The 26896-nt window shown below is 38.3% G+C and overlaps 1 protein-coding gene across 2 annotated transcripts in view; it reads left to right on the forward strand.

Annotated features, from left to right (window-relative positions):
- GUCY2F (guanylate cyclase 2F, retinal) overlaps nucleotides 1-26896 on the forward strand; it is a 125524-nt gene that overhangs the window by 17922 nt on the left and 80706 nt on the right. For both annotated transcript variants that reach the window (XM_053579845.1, XM_053579844.1), the window contains 5 exons: nucleotides 338-639; nucleotides 13282-13636; nucleotides 16180-16264; nucleotides 20093-20189; nucleotides 24639-24770. In XM_053579845.1, coding sequence (XP_053435820.1) covers nucleotides 338-639; nucleotides 13282-13636; nucleotides 16180-16264; nucleotides 20093-20189; nucleotides 24639-24770 — 971 coding nt within the window. The remainder of the gene's footprint in view (nucleotides 1-337; nucleotides 640-13281; nucleotides 13637-16179; nucleotides 16265-20092; nucleotides 20190-24638; nucleotides 24771-26896) is intronic.

The following is a 26896-nucleotide window of genomic DNA, read 5'->3' on the forward strand; positions in this document are numbered from 1 at the left end:
AATAACTGATGGTGTTAAGACATAAACCTAGGTCTTCCAACCCTAAAGCCTCTTTATTATGCCACCTCCCTTTTACTATACTAGTCCTTGTGTCTGTCTAGTATTAGGCTCTTCAGCCTATAGACACATCTTTCTTGTCCCTATGCCCAACCCGGAGTCTCTGAATATACCTCAGCCTCAGCTCAGGACCTCAACATCTTGTGCATCTTGGAGGCATAGGTATATATCCTTTATAAATTTGTTAGAAAGCGCTTATTTATGTGTTCTATCTGTAGTTGTTGCTACTATATTCTACTAACATATTGCTGCCATAACCTCCTTGCTTTGTTGGTTTCAGTAATCATCATGTGTATGCACTCGGCCTTGATTGGGGGAGAGACTCAGACGCATCTCTTGGAATGGGCTCATGATCTGAAAATGACTGATGGAACCTATGTCTTTGTTCCCTATGATGCCCTGCTCTACAGTTTACCTTATAAGCACACCCCCTACCAGGTCCTGAGGAAGAACCCAAAGCTTCGGGAAGCCTATGATGCTGTGTTGACTATTACAGTGGAATCCCAAGGAAAGACCTTCTATCAAGCCTACGTGGAGGCAGCAGCTAGAGGTGAAATTCCTGAGAAGCTGGAGTCAGACCAAGTAAGTGCAAACTCATATGTTATCGTGAGCTGAGAATCTAAAAACATCAGGATGGTAAATAGTTTTCCTACCAACAGCCTCTATTCCATAGGAAGTTTAATCAACAGCCACCAACCACAGGCAAATTTCAAAACGTCTTTAGTTTGCAGAAAACATTTCTACAACAATGGGGTTGAAGAATTATATTTTATCTGCAAGCTGCCTCTAATGACAGCATGTAGTCATGAAGAATAAATATATTTAAGAACAGGGAAACAAAACTTTGATATATACTGATAATGTTCAAGGGGGCTTAATAAAAAGAAGTCTTATTTATGACCGGAATTTAGAATCAATTCAATAATAAGATAAAAAGAGCCGTTATATCAGAAACTATTACCTTTATTATTGATAAGGATGGTATTAGAGGATGTGGCTTCTCCCTGTGGGCATTTGAGCTTCCCATAGTGAACCCGAAAATTAACTAACTTTTGCACTGGCCATGCTCGTCACTGGCATTAATGGAGGGAGCACTGTAGTCCTGCCTCATGAGAGCAGGCCTTTTGTAAAATGTACCATCTGGAGTAGAATAGCAGAGCACATGCTCCCTGTAGGTAGCCCACTCCCAGAGAAAGAAGACAAGATACACACACTTAGTTTTCCTTCCAAAGTAACCAGTCAGATCAAGTCAATCCTCCTTTGTGGGGAGGAATCAATAAGTGCATGAAGAAAATCCAGGATTTTTTTTTTTTTTTCTGGAAGACATCATTTGGAATGGGGAAGAAGTCTTTCCTTCTAATATACAACATATAATATTCGAATATGTGTAGGTGAGTGTTTATATAGACCTAGTTCAGCTTCAAATCACAGCCACTGAAGGCTTAGATATAGAGAAAGGATGGGAAGGGGAAGATAGTAGAGAAAAGAATGGTGAGTAAAGACAAAAACGGAAAGGAGGAATACAAAGCACACAAGAAATATGAGAGGAAGGTGCGGAGGCAAAAGAAATTGGATTAGAAAAAAGACAGAGGGGATTTCTATAGGTTGGAGGTCAGATATAGAATGTAGGAATTTTCAGAAGTATTTAGAAAACACATATATGAGTTTAAAAGCTCTGGTATTTGCTAGCATATACTATACTAGTCATACTGCTTCTGGGTGCAACTAATAGCCCAAAATTTGAAGGTAGGGGTGATCTAGGGTTTGTTGTTTTGTTTTCAGAGCATCTGAGATTATAGGCACATGCCACCATGTCTAGCTAATTTTTAATTTATTTTTGTAGAGATAGGGCCTTGCTAGGCTGCCCAGGCTCAAACTCCTGATCACAGGTGATCCTCCCACCTCAGATTCCTAAAATGCTAGGATTATAGGTGGGAGCCACTGTGCCTGACCCTGGGGTTGGTTCATTCAGCAGTTTAATGATGTCATCCTTGAACCATGTTCTTTTCGTCTTTCCACTTTAGAAGCCATAGCATGCAAGCTTGCACTCACGTGCTGGTTGCTCTCATGGTCCCAATATGGCTGCCAAAGTTCCAGACATCACATACAGGTGGAAATGTCCAGGGGTGAAAATGGAGAATGTTCCTCTCTTGTATCTCTTTTTAAGAGTGAGGAAATCTTTTCCAGAAGCTCCCCAAGCAGACTTCTCCCCATACCTTCCTGGTCACAATTGTGTCCTATACCCATTCCTAAACCAATAATCTGGAAAGAGAATTGTGACCACTGTCATTAAAAAGTGTGAAGAAAATATATGGCTGGTGGAAAAGTGTGAACAAAATTGAGATTTTGTTAGCAGGGATGAAGGCTGTCAGATAGGCAGCAGATTGTGTCTGATACTCACGTTCTTTTTATCCTCCCTTTATTTCTTCATCCTGTCAGCTGCTTCTCTGTCTGAATAATGATTTAAATGAAACTTAGGTTTACATATCTCTTTCTGCCCTGAGAATTGAAAGCAAAGATTTTGGTGATTCTTGTTCTAATAAAAAAAAAGTGGCTAATAGAGATAATCACAGTACTGGATTTGAACTTTATTACTATGGATGAATTTATAATAAATATCACTCTCTTTTAGGAGATACACACACACACACACACACACAAAACCCTGATAACAATGGGTCAGTTATGTCAAGAATTGCAAGAATCCCTCGAATTGTTAAGAATGGTCAGTTAAAACCACTGTTTGTTATTGTATTTACAGGCAAGGAACCGGGTAGTGAATTTTTGTACTTTTTAATCAATGACATATAGTATCAGATATATACAGTCCAATTCATCTTTCTACTTTAATCATGGGATGAAGGGAGGGAGGGAGGAGTGTGTGTGTGTGTGTGTGCGCGTGCATGTGTGTGCACATTTACACGTGTGCATACTATTCATGTATATGAGCAGATACATTGAAATAAAAATCTCAGACCTTCTACTTTTTATATTTGCTCCAATCCCTTTGAGCTTGTGGAAAACATAAGGTAATTAAGGCAAAAAAAAAAAAAAGACGCCATTAGCTTGGTTGCTAGGCAGCCTGCACTCTGCTTTAGACAAGGAATAGAGAGAGCTACAACAAAGAATTCAGAGCTTAGAAAAAAGCCTGTTTAGATGCATTTCTATTCCCCACTTTGCAGGCGCTTAGGCTGGACCTTCACAACCAAAGAATGATATAGAAGGATGAGACAATTATCTTCACATCTCTGATAAACAAAATCTTCTTTTCTCTAAATTACCTTGCTCAAGGGTATTTTTGAAGGCAGCAGGTAGAGCAGAAAGAACATGTAATGAGAGATTAGGCAAAGTTGGGTTTAAAGCCCAGGTCTGATTCTTACTAGCTGTGTATCCTGGTTCATTACTTAGACTTTTGGGCCTTAGTTTCCCCACATGTAAAATAGTTTACCTAGCTGTATCTTCTAGGTTTATCGTGAAGATTAAACTAAGTAACATGTATAAAGTGATGAGCAGAGTGCCTAGCTCACAGCTACATTTCTTTCCATTTTTTCTCCTTTGAGGCCAGGATGACCTTATTGGTTAATGGTGACCTAGCATCTAAGTTACAATCCAACTTCAGCTTCCTACTCTCTTGAAGTATTCCAATTACTTGGCAGAGGGTCTCCCAATATTTCCAGCTTTCAAAATTATTTTGCTTTTAGAATTTTAAGTGGTATTTTCTCAGATCAAATTATGTAGTTTAGTCTGGGCATGGTGACTCAGGCTTGTAATCGCAGCACTTTGGGAGGACAAGGTGAGAGGATCGCTTGAAGTCAGGAGTTCAACACCAGCCTGAGGAATATAGAGAGACCCTGTCTCTACAAAAAAAATGGAACAATCAGCTTGGCCTGGCAGCACATGCCTGTAGTCCCAGCTACTTAGATGCTGAGGTAGGAAAATTGCTTGAGGCCAGGAGATAGGGGTTACAGTGAGTTATGATCATGTCACTGCTCTTATTCCTGGACAACAAAGTGAGACCCTGTCTCAAAAAACAAAACAAAACAAAAATTATGTAGTTTAATGTGTGCCTATCCCTGGAATTTTGTTGTTTTTTCCCTATTCAGTTAATTTAGATTAACAACTATTTATTGAGCGCCTGTGATGTGCTAGGGTACTATGTTGAATTCCAGATATAACAGTAAACAAGACAGACAGCGTTTCTATCAGTTATATGTTGGAGCCAATTCATAAAAGTTCATTGTATGCAACTTTTCCCAAGCCTGCATTCAGTGACATCACTATGGTAGCTTGAAATCATGCATGGTAGTAGTATTTACACTGTAGAACTTGGCAAATGCTACAAATAAGAGCTGCCTTCCTCTCCACAGAGATATTGGTAAACATTTCCTAGCACATCCCTTGTTTTGGCCCTTATGAGACTTAAATTTCAGTGAGAGAGACAGATAGTAAATGAATAAGCAAATGCATTAGCAAGATGGCTGTACTTCTCCCTTGCCCAATAACTGTCAATGAAATTGAAATTACTCTATATAAGCTATATTGCCTATGGCAGTGGTTGCCAACATCTTTTAATTTATACCCTTGCTTCTTTAAAAGGTAAAAACAAATAGCCATCAAAGTGATGCATGCATATAGTTTTAAAAGTTCAGAAATGCTAAAAGGTTTTTATCAACAACAAAGCAGTCCCTAGGCCTCATTCCAACCCTTCAGCAGAAGCAACCACTTTCATGGTTTTTAGCTATTTGTCCTGGTATTTACTTCTGTGTTTTTAAATACTATAGTAATACTGGTATCTCATGATTAATCAATTTTGGTTATTATTTGTTACATTCCAATTGTAGTTGAGGAGGATTTTTTTTTTTTTGAGACAGAGTCTCACTCTGTTGCTGCCCTGGGTTGAGTGATATGGCATCATAACTCACAGCAACCTCAAATTCTTGGGCTCAAGCAATCCTCTTGCCTTAGCCTCCCAAGTAGTTGGGATTACAGACACCTGCCATAACATCTGACTAATTTTTCTGTTTTAGTAGAGATGGGGTCTTGCTCTTGCTGTTGCTCAGGCTGGTCTCGAACTCCTGATGTCATGCCTCAAGCCTCTCAGAGTGCTAGGATTACAGGCATGAGCCACTGAGCCTGGCCCAATCTTTTATTTTTTAATTTGCTTACCTTGATTTGAATTTCTAAGTTTTCCCACACTTTCTGGTCAGACTGTAAAATCCTCTTAAAACAATTTTATACTTGGCAAATGCCTGTTAAATCCCTTATCAATTTCATTTGTTTTTGCCGAAGCTCTCTGTCCTCCTATTCCAATCTAAGTGTGTTGCTCCCTACGGCTGCTGCACAACTGTTGTGCTCAGATCTGTATTTTTATCATCCTGGAAATTCCATCTCTCTCTTTGGTGCTGGATCTATGATTTCGTGAATCTCATGACTCCCATTTTCTTGGTTTACTCTGTCATTTTTGTGGAGCACATCCTTTGTAACTTCTGAGAAAGCTACAAAGGAGGTAAATTTTTGAGATCGTGTATGTCTGAAAAATCATTATCTATCTTCACTGTTGATGATAGGTTGACCAAGTATATAAATCTAGGTTAAGAATCATTTTCCCTCAGCACTTTGAAGACATGACACCTGTCTTCTAATTTCTACTGTTGGTGGTGAGAACACCACTGTCATTCTCATTCCTAATCTTTTGAAGCAACCTACTTTTATTCCTTTCCATTCCCCCAGAAACTTTTAAGATTTTCTCTTTATTTTGGATGCTATAAAATTTCATGATATATGAAACTTTGACTGCTGTACATGTGGTGAGGGCTTTCAATCTAGAAGCTCAGCTTTTCTGGGAAATTTTCTTCTATTATTTATATGATAATTTCTTCATCAATATTTTCTTTGTTCTTGCTGGAAATAATACTATTCATTAGATATAAGATTTACCAGGTTGATCTTTTAATTGTCCTATTATTTCTTTTGTACAGTCCATGTCTTTGTTTTTAGTTTTCTTTCCTGGAAAAGTTAGTCATCTTTGTGTTATAACTCTTCTACTGATTTTTAAAATGTGCTTTATCATATTTTTAATTTTCTTATAGTTCATTCTTGCTGTTTAATTTTTTTTTATTTTAAAGGAATCCAGCCTTTGTTTTATCAATATAGTATTTTTTATTATTTCCCTGAGGAAAGTCATTATAATTTCTTTGACATCCTTTTCTTCTAATTTTTTTATATTTATTTTTTATTAAATCGTAGTTGTGTACATTAATGGAATTAGGGGGTACAATGTGATGGTTTTATATACAATTTGAAATACTTTCATCAAACTGGTTAACATAGCCTTCGCCTCATTTTCTTAATTATTGTGTTAAGGCATTTATAGCCTACACTTAGTAGATTTAACATGTACCTTTGTAAAATGCACCATAGGTGTGGTCCCACCAATTACCCTCCCTCCACCCCTCCTCTCTCATCCCCCTTCTCTTTCCCCTTCATCTCAGGCTATAGTTGGGTTACAGTATTCATATGGAAGTGTGGGTGCTTATAAATTGGTTTCACAGTAGGGCTGAGTACATTGGATACTTTTTCTTCCATTCTTAAGATACTTTGCTAAGAAGAATATGTTCCAGCTGCATCCATGTAAACATAAAAGAGGTAAAGTCTCCATCTTTTTAAAGGCTGCATAATATTCCATAGTATACATATACCAGAATTTGTTAATCCATTCATGAGTCAATGGGCACTTGGGCTTCTTCCATGACTTAGCAATTATGAATTGGGCTGCAATAAACATTCTGGTGCAAATATCTTTGTTATAATATGATTTTGGGGCTTCTGGATATATACCTAGTAGAGGGATTGCAGGATCAAATGGCAGGTCTATTTTTAGATTCCTAAGTGATCTCCAAACATCTTTCCAAAAGGAACGTATTAGTTTGCCTTCCCACCAGCAGTGCAGAATTGTTCCCTTTTCTCCACATCCATGCCAACATCTCTGGTTTTGGGATTTTGTGATGTGGGCTAATCTTACTGGAGTTAGATGATATCTCAAAGTGGTTTTGATTTGCATTTCTCTGATGATTAAGGATGATGAGCATTTTTTTCATGTGTCTGTAGGCTGTGTGTTTGTTTTCTTCACAGAAGTTTCTATTCAAGTCCCTTGCCCACACTGAGATCACTTGTTCTTTTCTTGTTAATAAGTTTGAGTTCTCTGTGGATTAAGGTTATTAAACCTTTGTCAGAGACATAACCTGCAAACATCTTCTCCCATTCTAAGAGCTATCTGCTTGCTTTATGTACTTTGTTCTTGGCTGTGCAGAACCTTTTTAGTTTGATCAGATCCCAGTAATGTATTTTTGGTGTTTCAGGGGGTCCTCCTCATAAAATATTCTCCCAGGCAGGTTGGGAAGAATCAACATTGTTAAAATGTCCATACTACCCAAAGCAATATAAAATTTTAATGCAATCCCTATTAAAGCACCACTGTCATACTTTAAAGACCTTGAAAAAATAATACTTCATTTTATATGGAATCAGAAAAAACCTTGATTATCTAAGACATTACTCAGAAATAAAAACAAATCAGGAGGAATCACACTACCAGACCTTGGACTATACTATAAATCTATAGTGATCAAAACAACATGGTACTGGCACAAAAACAGAGAGGTAGCTGTATGGAGCAGAATAGAGAATCAAGAGCTGAACCCAGCTACTTACCGTCATTTGATCTTTAGTAAGCCAATCAAGAACATTCAGTGGGGAAAAGACTCCTTATTTAACAAATGGTGCTGGGTGAACTGGCTGGCGACCTGTAGAAGACTGAAACTGGACCCACCCCTTTCACCATTAACGGAGATAGACTCTCACTGGATAAAATATTTAAACTTAAGACATGAAACTATAAAAATACTAGAAGAAAGTGCAGGGAAAACACTTTTCTTCTATTTTATCTCTCCCTCCGCCCCATTTCCTAATTTTCCATGTTTCTTTGTTTTGGTCTTTCTATTTCATGTTGGAAGTTTTCCTTAGGTAGCTGGTGATTGCGGCTGTCTGTTCAGATTTGAGAATGAAGCTCTAAAGGCAGATTTGAAGGTTATTGGTATGGTGAGTATGTTGATCAGTAGGCTTCAGTACAGGGCAATTGGCTAACCAATTGTTTTGGTTTATTTGTTTGTTAGTTTTGGTCAATATCTGTAGATCTTGGCTCTTGAGCTAGTCACTTTCTTCAGAGAAGAGTCCTCCAGTCTCCTTCTTGGGAGTTATAATCCTAGTATTGTAGAAGCAATGTTAAGGGAAGGAGACTGGGTTTCTCAACATTCACCATTGTGTTTTGTGCCTCATCTCACTTCCAACTTCCTCTGTGTCTAATGTACCTGCTCTGGAGCTGCTCTGAATCAATTTAACCTGTTTTCTGCAGAGGTCGTCTAACTGCTTCTTACACAGATGTTCAAAGAGCTCTTCCTCTTTTAGAGTCCAGCCCCTCCTCCACTTCTATAGTACTTACTGCCTCTAGTTACTAAGATTTTCCAGGATTCTGATGGGGAAGACTTGCTTGTTGCTTACCAATATCTGCCTCTGCATGTAACTTAAAGTTTGAATGCCCTCCACTCTGCTAATCAGTTACCATTTCTATAACAGCTTTCCATTTTCATATTCTGTGGTTCAGGGTTACAGATGTCTCCTAATACCATTGGATATGGCGGTTTAGTGTTTCTCTTCATTGTTCTCCTTGTTGTTTGAGACTGACATTTGAGAAAAGGAAGAGAATAAATAAAAGAATCTTAGTTTCACTATCTTTAATCAGGAAGTTTGTGGAAAGTTGTGGAAAAAAAAGAAGTCACGAAAGGGTGCACGTGATATTCTTTTATTGGTGAATTTACCACAGCCCATTCATTTAGCAGGTATTTATAAGCTCAGATATAATATGATGATTAAGAGCATGAACTTCTAAGGCAGACTGCCCTAAGATTATTTAAGCTCTTTATTTCTTCTTTTCATCATTTTTAAATTGGGAATAATTAAAGTACCTATCGCACAGGGTTGTTGTGAAAATTAAGTGAATTAACACACTAAAGAGTTTTCCTGGTACCTCATAACCCCTCCAAAAGTGTTAGCTATTATTATTATTATTATTATTATTATTTTTTTTTTTTAATTTGGCCGGGGCTGGGTTTGGACCCACCACCTCCGGCATATGGGACCGGCGCCCTACCTGCTGAGCCACAGGCGCCGCCCATTATTATTATTATTAAAGTCATGATAGTTATTATTACTGTGGGTCAGGCACTCTGCAGGGGACATAATGGAGATCAAAATAGTTGGTCACTTCCCGGATGATGTTACCAGAGCCCTGTGCTCCTCTTCTTAAATGCAAACAATGGCGGGTATTGTGTATTCAGTGTTTACTCCGTACCAGGTAGTTTACATAAATGATGCTATTGAATCCTCAAAGCCTACAAATTGGGCTTATTAATATCTACATTTTATGGATGAGGCAACTAAAGGTCAAAGTAATTTGCCCACTGCTGGCAAGTGGTTGTGCTGGAATTCCGATCCAAATTTGCTACCAGAACCTGAACATTTAATCGTACATTAGGCTTGTTGTAGTGTTTTATTCCATACTGCCATGTTTTAACATACTCTTCTGAGGCCAAAATTCCTTGAAAGCCAAGTCTGTGTTTTCTCGAGCTTAGTAAATCTGGACTGCTGATAGTCAACTTAACAACAGCATGGACCATTAAATTAAACTGAAGAAATCTGGATACCAGTGTTCCTGATGCACACATCATTTTTTTTGGATCAAAGCTCTAAAGAGCCTACTGTAGAGCTATCTAAAGTTACTGAATAAAAATCAATGATATGGTTTCATTACCATTTGTTTATTCATAATGAAACAACTCATTCAGATTTAAGTTTACATAGTAGGCAAAAACAATAGACTGAGTTATCAGCAGCCTCATCAGTCTGGGCTATGAGTTAACAAGGTCATCTGTCTGACCTATTCCTGCCGATCCTGTCTTACTTCTTTATAAAGCTGTAGTGAGAAGCCAGGATAGAGGGCTGTGGAGAATGTCCCTTTTTCCCTTGCCCCATTCTTGATCTCTTCTTTTTCTCATTATTGGAAGCAAGTGATATTAGAGACTTTCTGTGATTGTTACTAACAGAGTGTGCCTTTGACTGATGGGAAAAGATAATTTCCTTTGCTGAAGGACACAGTGAGTGAAAGAGGAACTCAAACCAACTAGAACACAAATCTAAGTCATCAGAGTTTGAGTGGGCCATTGTGACAGCTCCTCTTTTGCTACTGAATTCTGTTGCTAAGGTTATGCTCTTTCCCTTAGCTTTAAGTTCCTCTACCATATTTTGTGGCTTTGAGTGCCTGTGGATGTGTGCAAGGGTGTGTGTGTGTGTGTGTGTATGTGTGTGTGTGTGTGTGAGAGAGAGAGAGAGAGAGAGAGAGAGAGAGAGAGAGAGAGAGAGAGAGAGAGAGAGAGAGAGAGAAGGCTATAGAATCCTGAAGAACAGGCTTCAGGTTTCAGTCATCTTGAGAAGTTGCTGTCAGCTCTAATGGGTTAATTGGAGAGCACAAAGGACATCACAGCTTGACCAGCTGAAAACCCAGTGTGGTAGGTCAACTCAGAGGCAGGGGTGTTGTTTTTGAGTTCCAATCCTTACTTTTGGCTGTAGGTGGATGCAGTTTCTTTCCCAGAAGGCTCTGTGCCTTTTAAAACAGAATGCTAGCATTCTCTTAGCTTTCAGGGACTCTCTGCCCTGTGGGTTTTTTACTCATTTGTTTTACTATTATTGATTTTATGCTCCACCTTCCATCCTTTACTTATTGTCATAACCTACCAAAGCCCCAGAAAATAGCCTCTTGCAAAAATCCTAAAGACAATCAAATGTGGCATCCAAGAATGTAGGGAGGGAGAATTAGCAAAGACTTACTTCTTAAGGGACCTCAATGTGTTCTAGGCAACTAAGTGTGGATGCCTTGGTGGCAGCACGTCATTCATTCCTTATCTCTTTCTGCAGAGTGCATGTTGAAACACAGTGGTAAAGACAGATCATTGGAATAAAACTCAGGAGACTGAGATGTTGATTTCGGCTCTGCTAGCTGTTAGTTCTGTTATGTGGGACAAGGCTTTTGGCTTGAATAACGGGAAGAATAGAGTTCTTAAGAAAACTGGCAAGACTTATTGGAGAGGGACCAAGAAGATTTGAAATGAAGATGAGGTGTTCAATTTTGAGTATGTTCAAATTTAACATCCAAGTAGAAATATTGAAGTAGGCAGTTGACGACCTTGAGTCTAGAATTTAAGAGAGGGGGTCTGAGCTGGGAGTATAAATCTGAGAGTGAAGGCATAGATGTGGTATTTCAAACCAGGAGAACAAAAGAGAACATGAAAGGAGTGAGTGTACATAGAGAAGAGAAACAAAGAATGAGCTGTACAGCACTCCAATGTGAAGAGGTCAGGGAGATGAAGAACCCTTATACTCGCTAATCAAAATGTTTTCAGCCAAGTGTCCCTGGATGAGATCAAGAGTTAGGAATTTTCACAAAAGTTTAGAACCACAAACAACCACAGGGACCATATACTCCAGTTGAGAATGCTAAACATAGACATAGGAGACTTGGGTTTTAGTCCTTATTTTATGCTTAGGTGAGTGAACTTAACATAACGCTTAACTTGTGTGGCTCTCCCTTTCCTGCCTATTAAGTAAGATAACTAGACCAGATGACTTCTAAGGTTTAGACATGTATCATTCTGTATCATAATTGCACAGAGGATAAAGCTGAAGTTCATAGAAAGGTGGTTAAGTGACTTGCCCAAACATCCTGGCATTGGGAACTCACCACAGGACAAGATGGTGTGTTATCTTTTCACTGTTAGGTTTAAACTCTGTGTGCATATGAGAATCACTGAGGGGCTTTTAATAATACTGATTACTGGGTCTCCAAGTATCTTTCTGTTGGTCTGGTTTAGGTTTGACATTGATATTCTCAATATTCTTTGGGTAATTCTAATGTGTAACTGGGGCTGTTCTACATTAACAAGGCATGCTGTTGTCTTACCAGACATTACATCTCTCTGCATCTTGATTTGTATTTACAACACAGAAACAATTCACTCCATCTTAAACTCATTTTTTTTTTTCAGACCAAAGTTGTCATAGGAGCTTAGCTTTCTAGATCTTGCGAAACCAGAGTAGCAAGTATCAGCTTTCCCTGAAGCTCAGTAAAATGGCATGACGATAGCTTTCTTGAACTCCATCCTAGAAGTGAAATGTTATGGAAAACCATGAAGCCATGGCCGAGGGTGTGTGTGTTGAGGGGAGGGAGGTTTAGAGTGGGGAGGAGTTGTTCATTCTTTCTCTTTCCCTTTTTGGAATGAAGACACAAGGTTTGTTCCAAAAAATAAATTGCTAAGGTTAATGAGCATTGCATCAGGCACAGTATATAAATGTTGCTTTCCCCTTATTTATTCAGCAGATGTAGCTCTACCATCCACCATAGCAGTCTTACTGGTAGCTTCTCACTGTAAGTGTTGCCACTTTGCACACCAATAGGACATAGGATTTCCTGATTAAATTCTACATTCTCTATATACCGCAAACTTTGTCTTTATATTGCCTGACCACGTGTGTTAGTGTGGATGACTGCACATGTGTGCATGTATGTGTGCATGGGGGTATATTTTTTAAACTAAATTCAATGATCACTTTCTCTAGGGAACATGTGTCTAGAAAAATAGACATTTGCAACTAAGACAGGACACAGATACGGACTGTGAAGACACATTCTTGATAGTCTATCCACACATAACTACCACTGTAGTGGTGCTGGCAAAATGATTTTACCACGCATAGTGCACCAGTAATTAATCTGGTGGATTTTCTTTGAACTCCCCTTGTCTATTTCATACTTGTTTTTAAGTGCCCTAACTCTAAATCACTTTCTTAGTTTAGTAGTGTAAAACTATATTGTGTACGACTGGGTTTACTCATACAATTGTCATATTTGATATATTTAAAGATGTGAAGGCCTGGGGGAGAAAAACAGAAAAATTCAGGGGAAAAAGCAAGCAAGTCCTCAGAAACAATTTTTTTCCTCTGGGTCTTCATAGCTCAACTCAGACGTGCAACCCATAATAATGAACATAGGCTTGGAATATACTCTGAGATCGCTCTAGGGTGACTAGGGCTCAAGATAATTGTAATTTTTAAAAATAGGTTTCACCGTTGTTTGGAACCATCTACAATTCAATTTACTTTATCGCACAAGCCATGAATAATGCTATGAAAGAAAATGGACAGGCTAGTGCTGCCAGCCTGGTTCAGCATTCCAGAAACATGCAGTTCTATGGATTCAACCAGTTGATAAGGACAGATTCAAATGGAAATGGAATTTCAGAATATGTAATCCTGGACACCAACTGGAAAGAATGGGAACTCCATAGCACCTATACTGTGGACATGGAAACAGAGCTGCTACGTTTCGGAGGGACCCCTATTCACTTCCCTGGTGGCAGGCCCCCTAGAGCAGATGCAAAGTGCTGGTTTGCAGAAGGGAAGATCTGCCGAGGAGGTAAGGAATGGGAAATCACTAGCAGTCAATTTGGCTCGGCTTGGGTTATAAGGGAACCCTCTAGGAGAAGGCTTATTTTCATATTGAAACACTCATGTCATTTGCATTCAGATGACATCAAATTCTTGGCACTCTATCTAGTTAAGTTAAAATAATAAGAACAATGAGAGGTACCTTGCAGCCTTGAATAATCATCCACAATTTCTTTTCTTTTTTTTTTTCCTTTTCGTCCACAATGTAAAAGCATCCCCATCATTCACTTTTTTTTTTTTACTATCAAATTGTGTTTTTTTATTATTAAATCATAGCTGTGTATATTAATGGGATTATGGGGCACCATACACTGGTTTTATAGCCTGTTTGACACATTTTTATCACACTGGTTAACATAGCCTTCCTGGCATTTTCTTAGTTATTGTGTTAAGACATTTATATTCTACATTTACTAAGTTTCACATGTACCCTTGTAAGATGCACCGCAGGTGTAATCCCACCAATTCCCCTCCCTCCACCCATCCTCCCCCCTTCCTCCCCTCCCTCTCTCCCTTCCCCATATTCTTAGGTTATAACTGGGTTATAGCTTTCATATGAAAGCTATAAATTAGTTTCATAGTAGGGCTGAGTACATTGGATACTTTTTCTTCCATTCTCGAGATACTTTACTAAGAAGAATATGTTCCAGCTCCAGCCATGTAAACATGAAAGAGGTAAAGTCTCCATCTTTCTTTCTTTAAGGCTGCATAATATTCCATGGTGTACATATACCACAATTTATTAATCCATTCGTGGATCAATGGGCACTTGGGCTTTTTCCATGTTGGCGTGGATGTGGAGAAAAGGGAACACTTCTACACTGCTGGTGGGAATGCAAATTAATACATTCCTTTTGGAAAGATGTTTGGAGAACACTTAGAGATCTAAAAATAGATATGCCATTCAATCCTATAATTCCTTTACTAGGTATATACCCTGAAGACCAAATATCAAATTGTTTTTTAAAAAGATCTCGACTGTATTTCCACTGGATATAAAAATACAGATTTAGCAAGAAGTTTTTCTCAGAAAATTTCAAACAATTTTGTTTTTCAAAGATTGCTATTTGATAGCCAAAGATAAGTGTCAAGTTGTTGATGTAAATTATATTTATTAGACATCTACTTGGATAATGCTACATATATTTGGAAATCAGCTACATAGATATTTGACAGATGATTCAGACATGTTAATGATATTTTTCATGTTACAAATAATACTTTTCAGTAGTTATTAAATTTTTGTTAATATATTCTCTCAAGTTGAACTTTGTGTTTAATTTCTGTATTATTACACAAATATATAAATCTTAGCAATATCACCTAAGATTTTCTCTCCAATTCCCAAAAGAATCCCACTCTTTCCCAAAGGGTTTACTTCTCAAAGAAGGCCTTTTTCTTGTTTTTTTATAGGCTCTGACCTGTAATTGTTTTCCCTGCTGGAAAGAAAACCTGTCTGTCCCTTGATGCATCCAAATCCTGCTACTCAGGTCCTACCACCACAGAAATACCATGTTTATACCTCTCCTCTTAGAACTCCCACCTAAGTAAAAGTTTGCATCACCGTTTAGCACAAAATCGCTTTTCAATGGTTTCTCCTGTGTTGATTTTATCTCTGCCCCCTACTCTCAAATATTACTCCCCGAGGGCAGGGATCAAAGCTAATAATGTTTATGTCCCCCAACTGCCCAACACAGTAAGAATCCAGGAAATATTTGCGATGTATTTGACTTGTGGGACTCCTCTAGCTTGTGGAAGAGGGGAAACTTGGTGACATCTCTGTGAGCCAGAGGGGAACTTTGGAAGGACCCATATTATTCTTATGTGAGGGTGTACAATACCCTACCAAAACCAAATGCATCTATCTGAAATTGGCTTTGCTTTGCTTTCTATTTTCATTTAGCATGACACACCCAACTACCTCTTTACTGACATCGTTATGTAGTTCCCTCTGAAATCTTAGTAATCTATCCACATACTTACAATTTTATGGAGACCAATTTACATGCTGCTGAAAACACTAATTATCAAAACTAGACTCAGCTCATCCTTGAAGGATAAGTACTGTGTTTTTCGTCTATAACTCATGAGGTCTGTGGGCTTGGGTGAATTAAAAAGGTCTTTATTTTATGAAGGCAACATAATACTTACCCTTCACAGGTGAGAAAACATATTTATTCTCGAGAACGCTATTGTTGTCCAACTTAAATTAAGGTACTCAAAGTTTTCCAATCGTGGACTTTTTCCTCCAAAGAAGCACCCTGGTCAGCCTTAATTCGTGTGATTTGTTATTGTCAGAGTGGTGAGTGGTTTTGCTTCAGAACAGTGAAATTGCTTTCTGTGTCCATAAAGTCAACAAGACAGACTGTGCTGTAGAAAAATGGAATTAGGTTAGGTAGATGCAGCTTGATTTTAGAGTCACCAGAAAGCATGAAGAGTTGCTCTGTGGGGCCCTTTATTTACTGCCTTTCTCTCATGAGCCATTCTTCCTCTTCCTCTCGCTCTCTGCAGGCATCGACCCTGCCTTTGCCATGATGGTCTGCCTTGCTTTGCTTATAGCGCTGCTGACTATTAATGGATTTGCTTACTTTATAAGGTACATTTTTTGTTCTTTTTGGTATATAAAAAATACAGGCCCATAATTGCCTTGTTCATATTGATTTCCAGGAAGCCATGTTTCAGTACAATTGCCTTATTACATGACCCACTGATTTTCTTTTTTCCATAGTGATTTACCATCCCTACCAGCCCCATTTAGAGTGAAGTGTTTTCATGATGCCAAGAATAACTTCCTCAGCTGTGTTGTCAGTGTTATTGCTTGTGAGCAGATCTGGCTCTCAACACAATAGTGAAATAAGAGAACTAGTACTTTAGGGCCCGTCTGCTTCCTATCTCTGCTCCCTTTCTGCCCCCAGCAGAGTCTCCTATAACTATCTTCTTCCCCAAAATGCTTTGTACTGGTAGGGAATGGAGTTGGGATATTTTAAGGAGTTCCAATAATTGAGCAGACTTCACCTAGAATCCAACCTCTAGGAATAATGATACTAACACACAGGATTGTAGTGGGGATTAAATAAACTAAAGTAGGTACAGCACCTAGAACAGTACCCGACTCACAATTAGTGCTCAATAAATGCGAAATCGCATCCCCTTCCCAGGCACATGGGACTGTCCTGCTGGTTATTGGGAGCCCAGGATCCTCACTTTGACACTCATGCCTTTTGTCTAAAGTATCACATTTCAGATTTCTACTGTTTTTCTTCCTTGGACAAAGGCCATCCTATCTGATCTTCAACACCATCATTATCATCAAGTCTTTGTCTTCCTCCCTCAGATTCCTTAACAGGTGACCAAATAATTTAATGAGTTATTTCAGAATCAGGTGTAAATGACTGAAGATGGCTTAATGTGTCAACTTGTTTTGGTAAGCTTTGTATTTTAACAGTTGGACCCTCTCCATACTGGAAAAATTAGGAGAAAGTGAAAAATAAAATCCATAACAACCACCCCACTGTACCCCTTCCACCCTGTGAACCACACCTTTGTCACCTCTTTGTGAGCATGCTTCTGACAACAATGTGGGATGGATGGATAGCGAATGGGGTGGGTTTGTTTTGGTGAGTTTCAAGAAAAAAATGTCTGGGGTATATTAAACAGCTGTGTGACCTTGGGAAAGCCACTTAACCTCTCTTGGCCAGAATTTTCTCATTTGTACAATGAAAGAATTGGATTAGACAATGTTTAAGAGCCTTTCCAGCTCTGACATTTTAATGAGTCTGTGAAATTCTGGATTGAAACCGTAACAGATGTTACTCTTAGCATTTAATATGTTGGCATTGCTATTATCCAGTGTCCCCAGTGTTAGAAATTTGATAAAGCCACACAGCATAGTAGGTAGCTTATGAAACATAAAAACACACTGGATAAACATTAGTTCAAAGGCAATTTTTCTTTTAATTTCTGTGATTGTGACATATTCCCGTTAAGAGAAATTTAATATCATTAATTTTGCTGCTGCCAAAGAATAAAGTATTTAATTAACATCATTAGATACTTAGTGAAAATAAATGCCATCCAATCGAAAGGCTTCTCCTCCTAGAGAGATTTGAGGAGTAATAGATTTTGTCCATCTCATGTGAAAATGTCTAATGGCAAGGTGGAAAATGGAGCTGCTCTGCTGTTTATGTTACTTGTCAGCCTCCCAAATGGCTGTTCTCATTGGTCTTTTCCCTTAAATGGACTGGTTCTTTGGGCTTTGAGTGAGCCCAGATCTGCAATTCTTGGAAGGAAAAAAAGAAGAAAAAAAAAAACAAACATGGAGGGGAGGGGTTTGTTTGGAGTTGGTGGGCTGAGGGGCAAAGATTGAAGAGGAAAATGATTGGAGAGGAAAATGAGTTTGAGACAATTGGCACTTCAAGCGGTCACAGAAAATGCAGAGATAGGAGAGAGGGACATCATTTCCCAGAGTCACTTGGTCCTTGGTTCTTCAGCTAACAAAGCACAAAAGATGCCCCTTCTTTGCTGTTTTCCTCTCTCTCTCTGCCCACCACGGCTGCAATCAAAAGAGCTGAGCGGCTGATGAGATTCTGTAATAGATGGTGATTACTTGCAGGAGAGTGACTCTCTGTTCCTTCCTTTTCTGTGTGTTTTGATTGTTTAAGTTTTTTCAGAAAGAAAGACGTGCAAAGAACCCAACCACCCCAAAACAAAGGATTCTTTGAACTCCTCCTTTCTCCCTACTCCTCCGATGGAACCAGATTGCATCGCCTTTCTATAAAGCTCTCCCTGCTTTGTTATACTAATGATGATAATGATAATAATGAGCCCTTATACTTTCATAGTGCTTCATGCTTTTCGGAGCACTTTCACATACATTATCTCATTTGATTTTCAAAACAACTCTATAAAGCGGGTAATGCAAGGACTATTATCCTGCTAGATAGATGGGGACACTGAGGCATGAAGAGGTTAAATTATTTATCCAAGGTCACCTGCACCTGGCTAATTAATGACAGAATCTGCACTGCACCCCAGGTCTCTGGTTTGAGAGTCCAGTTTGCTTTTTACTAGAGTGGATTCTGTGGCATGATTATTTTCACAGGTGTGCCTGCATGAAGACAATTCACTACACATATGAAACAGATAAGTTAGGGAGTGATGCTTCACTTTGCCAAAAGATTCATGTGCTCTACCCAAGAATTCACTACAGGGCTCTTTTAATTTTCTCTGCAGGGCAGCAGCTCCCACAGTGATAAGGGACATATTTGTTGGCAGACAATTAGAAACACATTAATTGTTTGTTTACAAACCAGTGAAATCACTGAGAAAAACTGACTGGGTTGCTGGGACTTAAAGCTACAGTGACATTGGAGTCTTCTCAGAGCAACTTGACAGAGCATTTTGATTCAGTGGTTGCTTTCTCTACTGCGGCTCTTGGCTTTCATACATTCCAGAGTGACCATTATGGAGTTATGGAGAAAGCGAAGCCAAAGTGTAGCAGTTCGAGCTCCCAAGACAAAACAGAACAAAGCAACAACACCAACTAATCTGGGGTTCCCGCCACATCCTCAAGTTGCCCAGTCAGACCTACCTGACTGTGTGGGTAGACATCATACACTCCTATGTGTCTAGTAACTGATTTGTAGAAAATAATTACATTCACTGCAAATTAATGGGCATGTTTGAAGAGAATCAGGTTTAAACTGTGTCTATGTAATGCTTAGACAAGAGACCAATTCAGTAAAAGGAAAAAAAAAAAAAAAAAACCTCAGTCAGCCCACTTGTTTGGAATCATGTAGACAAAGCAACCAACTGATTGAATTTTTCCACTTTTCAACCTGTTGCTTTGGCAACGCATAGATGCAACTTTGCAAGACAAGTGGTCTTATGGGCAGAAATCTGGGCCCACAGCCAGCGACCAAGGATTCAAATTCCAGCTCTGCCTCAGGCTAGGGGATCTCACACAATTTGCTTAATTTCGTTTTGTTTCTTTAATGTGTTTTTGTCTATAAAATGGAGATTAATGATTCTTGGCCCTGATATTATTAGGATAAATACTCCGATGTATAAGAAAGGGTGTTGAGTTCTGTAAAAGTATTCAGAGGTGTTGTTTGGAATGTGCCCTTGATTTTGGATCACCATTTTATTAGTCTGAGATGCCATTCCCATTCAGCACCCTCACCCCCTCTTTTGATGCCTGTTCAAGAGCATTTTCATTTTTCTTTCTTGGTCTTTGTGACACAGGAAGTTATAAGGGCCCGGGTTGCTGCCTCCTTTCACTGTGGGTACCGTGGTAAAGACTGATGTGTGATTCTCCTCCCAATTATCATATATATTCTTTAACTGCTATCTAAGGGCAAATTAACCCTAGATTTGCAAAAACATCTAGTCCCCATGTAACCTTCGGATTTCATATTTGTTTCAGGCGTCGTTTAAGTAAAATCCAGTTAATTAAAGGACCCAACAGAATTCTACTAACTTTGAAGGATGTAACATTTATCAATCCCCACTTTGGCAGTAAGGTAAGGTGTAGCTCTTTCTTTCTCTGCCCTGTTCAATATGGTAGCCACAAGTGATTCCTGAGCACTTGACATGTGGCCAGTCTGAATTGAAATGTGCTATAAGAGTAAAATACACAGTGGGTTTAGAAGACTTAGTTTGAAAACGTGAAAAATGTTTAAAACATCAAAAAATTAAAAATATTAATGATATATCAAAATGATGGCATTTTACATATATTGGATTAAATAAAGTGTATTATTAAAATGTCTTAACACAATAATCAAGTAAATGAGGCGAAAGCTATATTAATTAGTTTGATGTAAGCACTCCAAACTGTATAAAAAACCCCCAACACATTGTACCCCACATATGCATAAATGTATTCATGATCTATATGTATATGACTTAATAAAAGGAAAAAAAATAAAAGCAAAAGGATGGAAACACATATTTCATCCCAAATTAAAAAATAAATAAATAAAATTAATTTCACCTGTTTCTGTTTATGTTTTTAATATCACTACTGGACGACTTAAAATTATACATGTGGCTCATGTTATGTTTTTATTAGATAGTACTGCCTTAAAATAGTGTTCTGGAAATGAATGCAGTGCACTTTGGGGAATAGTTTAGCTTTGCCTTCATGTAGTTCTTGTATATTTGGACTCAACATTTGACTGTTAATTCCTCAAAGGCAGAGGTAACCTTTTTTTCTAATGTTAGTCCATAAGCACCTGACATGGTCCTTATAGTATAGTAGGCTCATAAAAGTTCAGTGACTTAATCAGCTTGTGAAATGGAGTTGAGTGTCACCAGAAGTTCTATTTTGGTTGTGATCACATTGTAATTGGTGATTTTCATTGAGGACCTGCTACTATGGCCTACCCCTGGGCTAGGCTTTGTGAGAGGCGACACGCAGTCCCTGCTTTCAAGGGGATTATAATCAAGCTAAAGAGACGAATCATACCACACAAGAGATCCGAGTGCCATATTACACAAAGGCACTAGAAATACAGTAAGACTTCAGAGGAAGTAGATCAGTGGAGGAAGGTTTTTGGGAGACTCAGCAGTGAAACTGGGTCTTAAAGATAAGATTTTTCTAGGTCACAGATCACAAACTGATAACCACTTTTTCAAATATAGAAAAAACAGTAGGCAGAATTTTGAAATTTTGAAATCTGGATTTCTGAGTTTTCTTTAGAAGCCAGAAGATCTGTCAACATTGGGTCTCATTGTGGCAATTGTCTGTAACTCGGTAGTAGTCACCCCTTTTAGAAGAGACAAACTCTCTGCAATTCGATACAGTTCCCATCACTCAATGTTGTCTTATACTCAGTGAACTTCACTTGTTTATATTACCTGTCTGGCCCTTATAGGCATCCTAGACAGAGGAAATAGCTTAAACAGAAGCTGGGAGAAAAGAGTCTGTGAGGAAGAATTTGGTCAGAGATAGCTAGTATGTCTCCTTGTGCCAGTCTATGTAGCCAAAATTGGCAGGTCAGGAGAAGTCAGCCACATACAAGTATTCTAGTATGGTGGTAACAGGATGTAGGAAAAATATCCAAACACGTTATAGTATGTCCATGTGCCATTTGCTCTTGCTACACAACTGCACCAGACTTGAGAACTAATTGCTATCTCAGTGACCCAACTTGTCATTTGCCTAAATGTGACACTGAAAGGTATGTTTGATTAGTTGGCTGGATGAGAATGGATTTACATGGTAATACCTTGTGCAGTTGGAGTCCAGTGAATTGTTCAGCTGTTTGATTTAATTCTCAATTACAACTCTAATTCTTACTTGTTTAAATCATTAGATCCTTTTGTGAGGTTGATATCATGTTCCTGGAAATGTATTGCTGAAAGCCAAAACTATCACTGTGGCTGGAAGCTACACTCCATCCTCATGCCATAAAATCTTACTGATATTAGTCTCCATTTTTGAAGGCACCAGAGGAACCCAGGACTCATGGTGGTGGAATTTGTCTGGATTTGCCATAATCAATATGCCTTGTATAAAATTTCCTGCACTAATTAGAAAGCATAGATGCTGAAATAGAAGCTCTAAAGCAATCCCAGTACATAACCCCAAACTAAGGAAAAGGTGTTAAATTCTGTGACAAGATATTTTATCCAGAAATGGGTAATGGTAGTAAAAGTAGATGACTAGAAGTTATTATCCAAAAGTAGAAAAATATAATAAAGTTTTGGTCAAAAGCAATAAACCAATTTTTAAAAATCTCGACTCTTTGGTGCTACACGAATCCATGTCAAAATGATATTTCAAGTCAATTGCCTAAAGTTTTGGCTCTAATGAATCAAAACAAGGAACATAGCTCAATTTCAAAATGAAGTAGCCTTTTCTTTGTATAGACTTTGCAATAGCCCAGTGTAATCTGTAAAACTTTCACCTATGCCTCCTCCCATTTATACCGAGACATAAACTATATTTGGGTGATGAAAGCATACCAGTTCTCACAGAATCACATAAATAGCTGAGTAGTGCTACCTTCAGATGAACAAAGCACCTACAGTTTTAAAATCTTGCTCACAGTGATCGATTTTTTTTCACTTGTCCATAAATTTTGACATAATGAGATTAAAAAAGAACAATCAATCACACCCCTTTTTGCCATAAGAGTAAGAAAAATGAATAGCAACAGAGATTTATAGGCCTTATAGGGAATTTTTTTTTTTTACATTTTGGCTCAGATGGAAAAAGATGGCGTTACCCTAGAAGAACATAGCTCTTGGCCTCCAGATCCCTTTTGGCATTTGGCTTGTATCAGGGATTCTGATGGAAAAAGATAGGGGAAGCATACATTTTCCTTAATTGCTGTGTAGTCACAAACTTGCAGCTGGCTGAGTCTAATCAGTCAAGAAGCCAAGCCAAGAATTCCATCCAAATGGAATGTCTGAAAGTGTAAACTCTTGGTGAATATAAAATTAATTCAGTCTAGAAAAATTGGCAGGTCAGGAGAAGTCAGGTTAGGAAAGGAAGTTTTTAGAAGAAAGTGAAGCTGAAGTCCAGATGTATGTGGATTTTGGCAGATTCTCTTGCTTTCTCCTTTGCCCTTCATGGAGAGGTCTATGTCTCAATATACAGATCTAGGTGCTCCTGCTGAGATATGAAAATACAGAATGAAAGGGAAGTAGATTCTTCCCTGGCCTTGCTCTGTTGGGGAGAGTTCAGGTTGATTCAAGGGTTATGTGAAGAGTCAACTTTTACATCTTGTCTGAATTTTGAGTTGTTGGGATTTCCGTAAGTTGGAGGCTGGGTATAATGTACTATTGTCTTGGAAACTTTGACTGCAACATTCTTAGTAGAAGGAGCTTAACTCAGGGCTAAGTCAACTAGTGATCTTTAGTTGATCAAATACCATTAAGGGTGGAGCGTTGGAAAGTACTTAAGACTAAATTTATTGACAAGCAAGAGTGAAATAAAGCATGATGTGGTAGAAAGGGCACAAGAACAGAAAATATAACATCAAGATTCTTGTTTCAGCTCTTGTATACCCCTGTAGGTCTCTGTTTCCTCATTATAAAATGAAAGTGTTAGAAGTGGTGGAGAATGCTGGCCTACACAATACCAAATGTAACTTCTAGCTCTGAATTGCTATAATTCTAAGAAAGGTACATTTGGATATATGAAGAAGATGTGAAACCTGTTGATTTATTGCATCTTCATGTGAAATAAGTCTACTGGTTCAGTTGAAGATATAGAAATTCAATTTTAAAGTTTAACACAAATTGCAGATAATTCTTCTTCTTGTCATTCTCTCGTGCCATTCCCAGCCCCCTCTTATCAGACTTATGCATATAAGTTAACAAATCAAGGAATATAGAATTTGGCCTACTTAAGTATCAGACTCATAAATCATAGACAGATGACCTGCTCACTCTCTACCGTATTATTGCTTTCTGAGATGCCCTCTGCCATAAATCTTACCCTCAAAAAGAAGGATACCATTCAGGATAGCATAACAAAATGATCTAGTCCTGAGAGCTAGGAAAGCCGGATTCTGTCCCAGTTTTGCTATTGATTTTTTCAAAATGTTAGATTTTTATAAACAACACTCATTATAACTAATCAACTAACTATAGGATATTGGGAAACTTATTTCACCTCTATTTGTTTTCAGTGTCTTGTGTATAAAATGAGGGTCCTAGAATAAATTATGACTGGTATTCTTTCTTCCCTCCACGAGATGGAAGCACTCGCAAATTTTTACCTTTTTTTGGTGGTGTATGGAGTTTAAGCAAAGTACCAACCCTGTACTAAAAGAAAAAAATGTTTGGCAGGACAGGGAAAAATCAATCAATCTCATATTGAAAGGGTTCAACTCATAGAGCTACTTTCTTAGTGATACGAAAAAAGTTGACAAGCACACTATCTATACCATAGATCAATATTCTGTGCTAAATAATGAGTATTTTGTTCATAACCTTCTTTCCTAATCCTTTCTCAGAGAGGAAGTCGTGCCAGTGTAAGCTTTCAGATCACCTCAGAGGTCCAAAGTGGGAGGTCCCCAAGGCTCTCCTTTTCTTCAGGGAGTCTAACTCCAGCTACCTATGAAAATTCCAACGTAGCAATTTATGAGGTAAGACATTTAATAGTTATCTAATCTGCGGTCTTTTTGGATTTTAAAATAAGGAAAGGAGGAAGTGATTTAGTAATCAGTCTTTGGGTAAAAATATTGAGTCTTTTGGCAAATCTTTCCAGTTTTTTGTCAGTATCTGATTATCGACTCGTTTGATTGACATTTTTGACAATTCTTTTCCTCAGCAACTAATCTGCTTACTTATGACTTCATTGATCTTTGAACTCCATGTATGTACTATTCATGTAAAAAGGTCCTTGAAACCCAAACTTAAACATGTCGCTCATTCTAGAAGATATACATATAGATAATGAGAAGAGAAGACATGAATTCCTAAGTCTACTGTTTGTGGTGAGATGTCTAGAGACATGCCTGTTCAGAGTAGGGTTTGAGGTTCCCTTCTCTTCAGATTCTAATTGCTCTTTTTATATTTGTCATCCTCTGATATTACTGATATTTAAAAAAATTCATTATTTCTTTCTCTTCCTATTATATCTCTTAGAGTAACAGGTTACTTTCTGCTGCATAAAATATAAATTCTTTTTATTTCATTGAAATTTCTGTCTTTCAAGCTTTAAGAGGCCAACCCATACCCCTTGTTCTATGATACCAGAATTTGGCAACCAGAACAAATCTCGCATCAGTTGGAGAGATGAGTCGTTTCTTCTCAGCAGGAAAGAGTTAAGCAGGGGGTAAAAGAGAAACTAGACTGATTTTCTGTTCCTCCTAAGTAAGGCCTGCCCAGTGTGGTTTCTTTGTTTTGTTTGAAGATACTCCAAAGAGCAGTATCTGAAGTTGAGCAACAAACACTCTCAACTTCAACAATAACTACAAAGAAATTCCAAACCAGGACAGAATGAGATTTTAGTTTGTCAACCATACTAGATTTTCCAAGTGAATACTCTTCTGCTTTAGATAAATCATTGACAGGAGGCTTGCATAGGTTTGAATGAGTTCTCGTCAAGATTCTGATGTTGAAACTTTATGGCCAATGTGATGGCATTAAGGGGTGGGGCCAGGCCTTGAGGTGGTGATTAGGGCATGAGAGCGCTTCAGTTTCATGCAGCATTTTATTAGCATGTGATTCTGCCTCTGCCATGTGAGAACACAGTGTTCCTCCCCACTGGAGGATGTAGCCACAAGGTATCATTGTGGAAGCAGATAGTAGCTCTCCCCAGACAACCAACCCTGCTGGTGCCTTGATCTTGAACTTTCCAGCTTCCAGAACTGTGAGAAAATAAACTTCTGTTCTTATAAATGACCTAGTCTTAGGGTATTCTGTTATAGAAACATAAATGAACTAAGAAATTGGTACCAGAGAAATGGGATATTACAATAACATATACCTAAAAATGTGGAAGCAACTTTGGAACTGGGGTAATGAGTAGAGGCTGGAACAGTTTTAAAGTGAATGCTGGAAAAGGCTTAGATTACTGTGAATAAAGTATTAAGAGCAATTCTGGTGAGGGTTAAGAAGAAGAAAAGAGAGAAAGTCTGATTCTTCTTAGAGATTATGTAAGTGGTCATGAACAGAATGTTGGTAGAAATATGTATAGTAAAGGCTAGTCTGATGATGTCTTTAGGTGGAAATGAATAAGGTATTAGAAACTGGAAATGAGGCTGTTCTTGTTATAAATTGGTGAAGAGCTTGGCTGACTTATATCCATGTCCAGGGACTTTTTGCAGGGTAAAACTTGAGCATGATGAACAGGATATTTGGTAGAATTAATTTCTAAGTAACAAAGCATTCAGGGCGCTGCATGGCTTCTCTTAACTGCTTATAATGAAAGGTGAGAAGAAAGAAATTATTTAAAGACAATTTATGCCGCAAGAGAATATAAATATCCAGAAAATTCTCAGCCTGGTCATGTATAGAATTAAAAAGTGTGTTTAAGAGAGAAAACCAAGTTTGTGGCCAAAAAAAGTTTTATGAGAAGGTTAGCATGGCTAGAGGGAGGCAAGATGCTATTCATCAAGACAATGGGAAAACAACTCTAAGGGCATTTTTGGAGATCTTCAAAGCTGCTATGCTTATCACAGGCCCAGCCTACTAGCACCTTGACGGCTGAACAATTTCAAAGGAAAGGCCCAGGGCACCTGTGGGATTGCAGGGATTGCTGCCCAGG

The sequence above is a fragment of the Nycticebus coucang genome, chromosome X (assembly GCF_027406575.1).
Source record: "Nycticebus coucang isolate mNycCou1 chromosome X, mNycCou1.pri, whole genome shotgun sequence".
Lineage (NCBI taxonomy): Eukaryota > Metazoa > Chordata > Mammalia > Primates > Lorisidae > Nycticebus > Nycticebus coucang.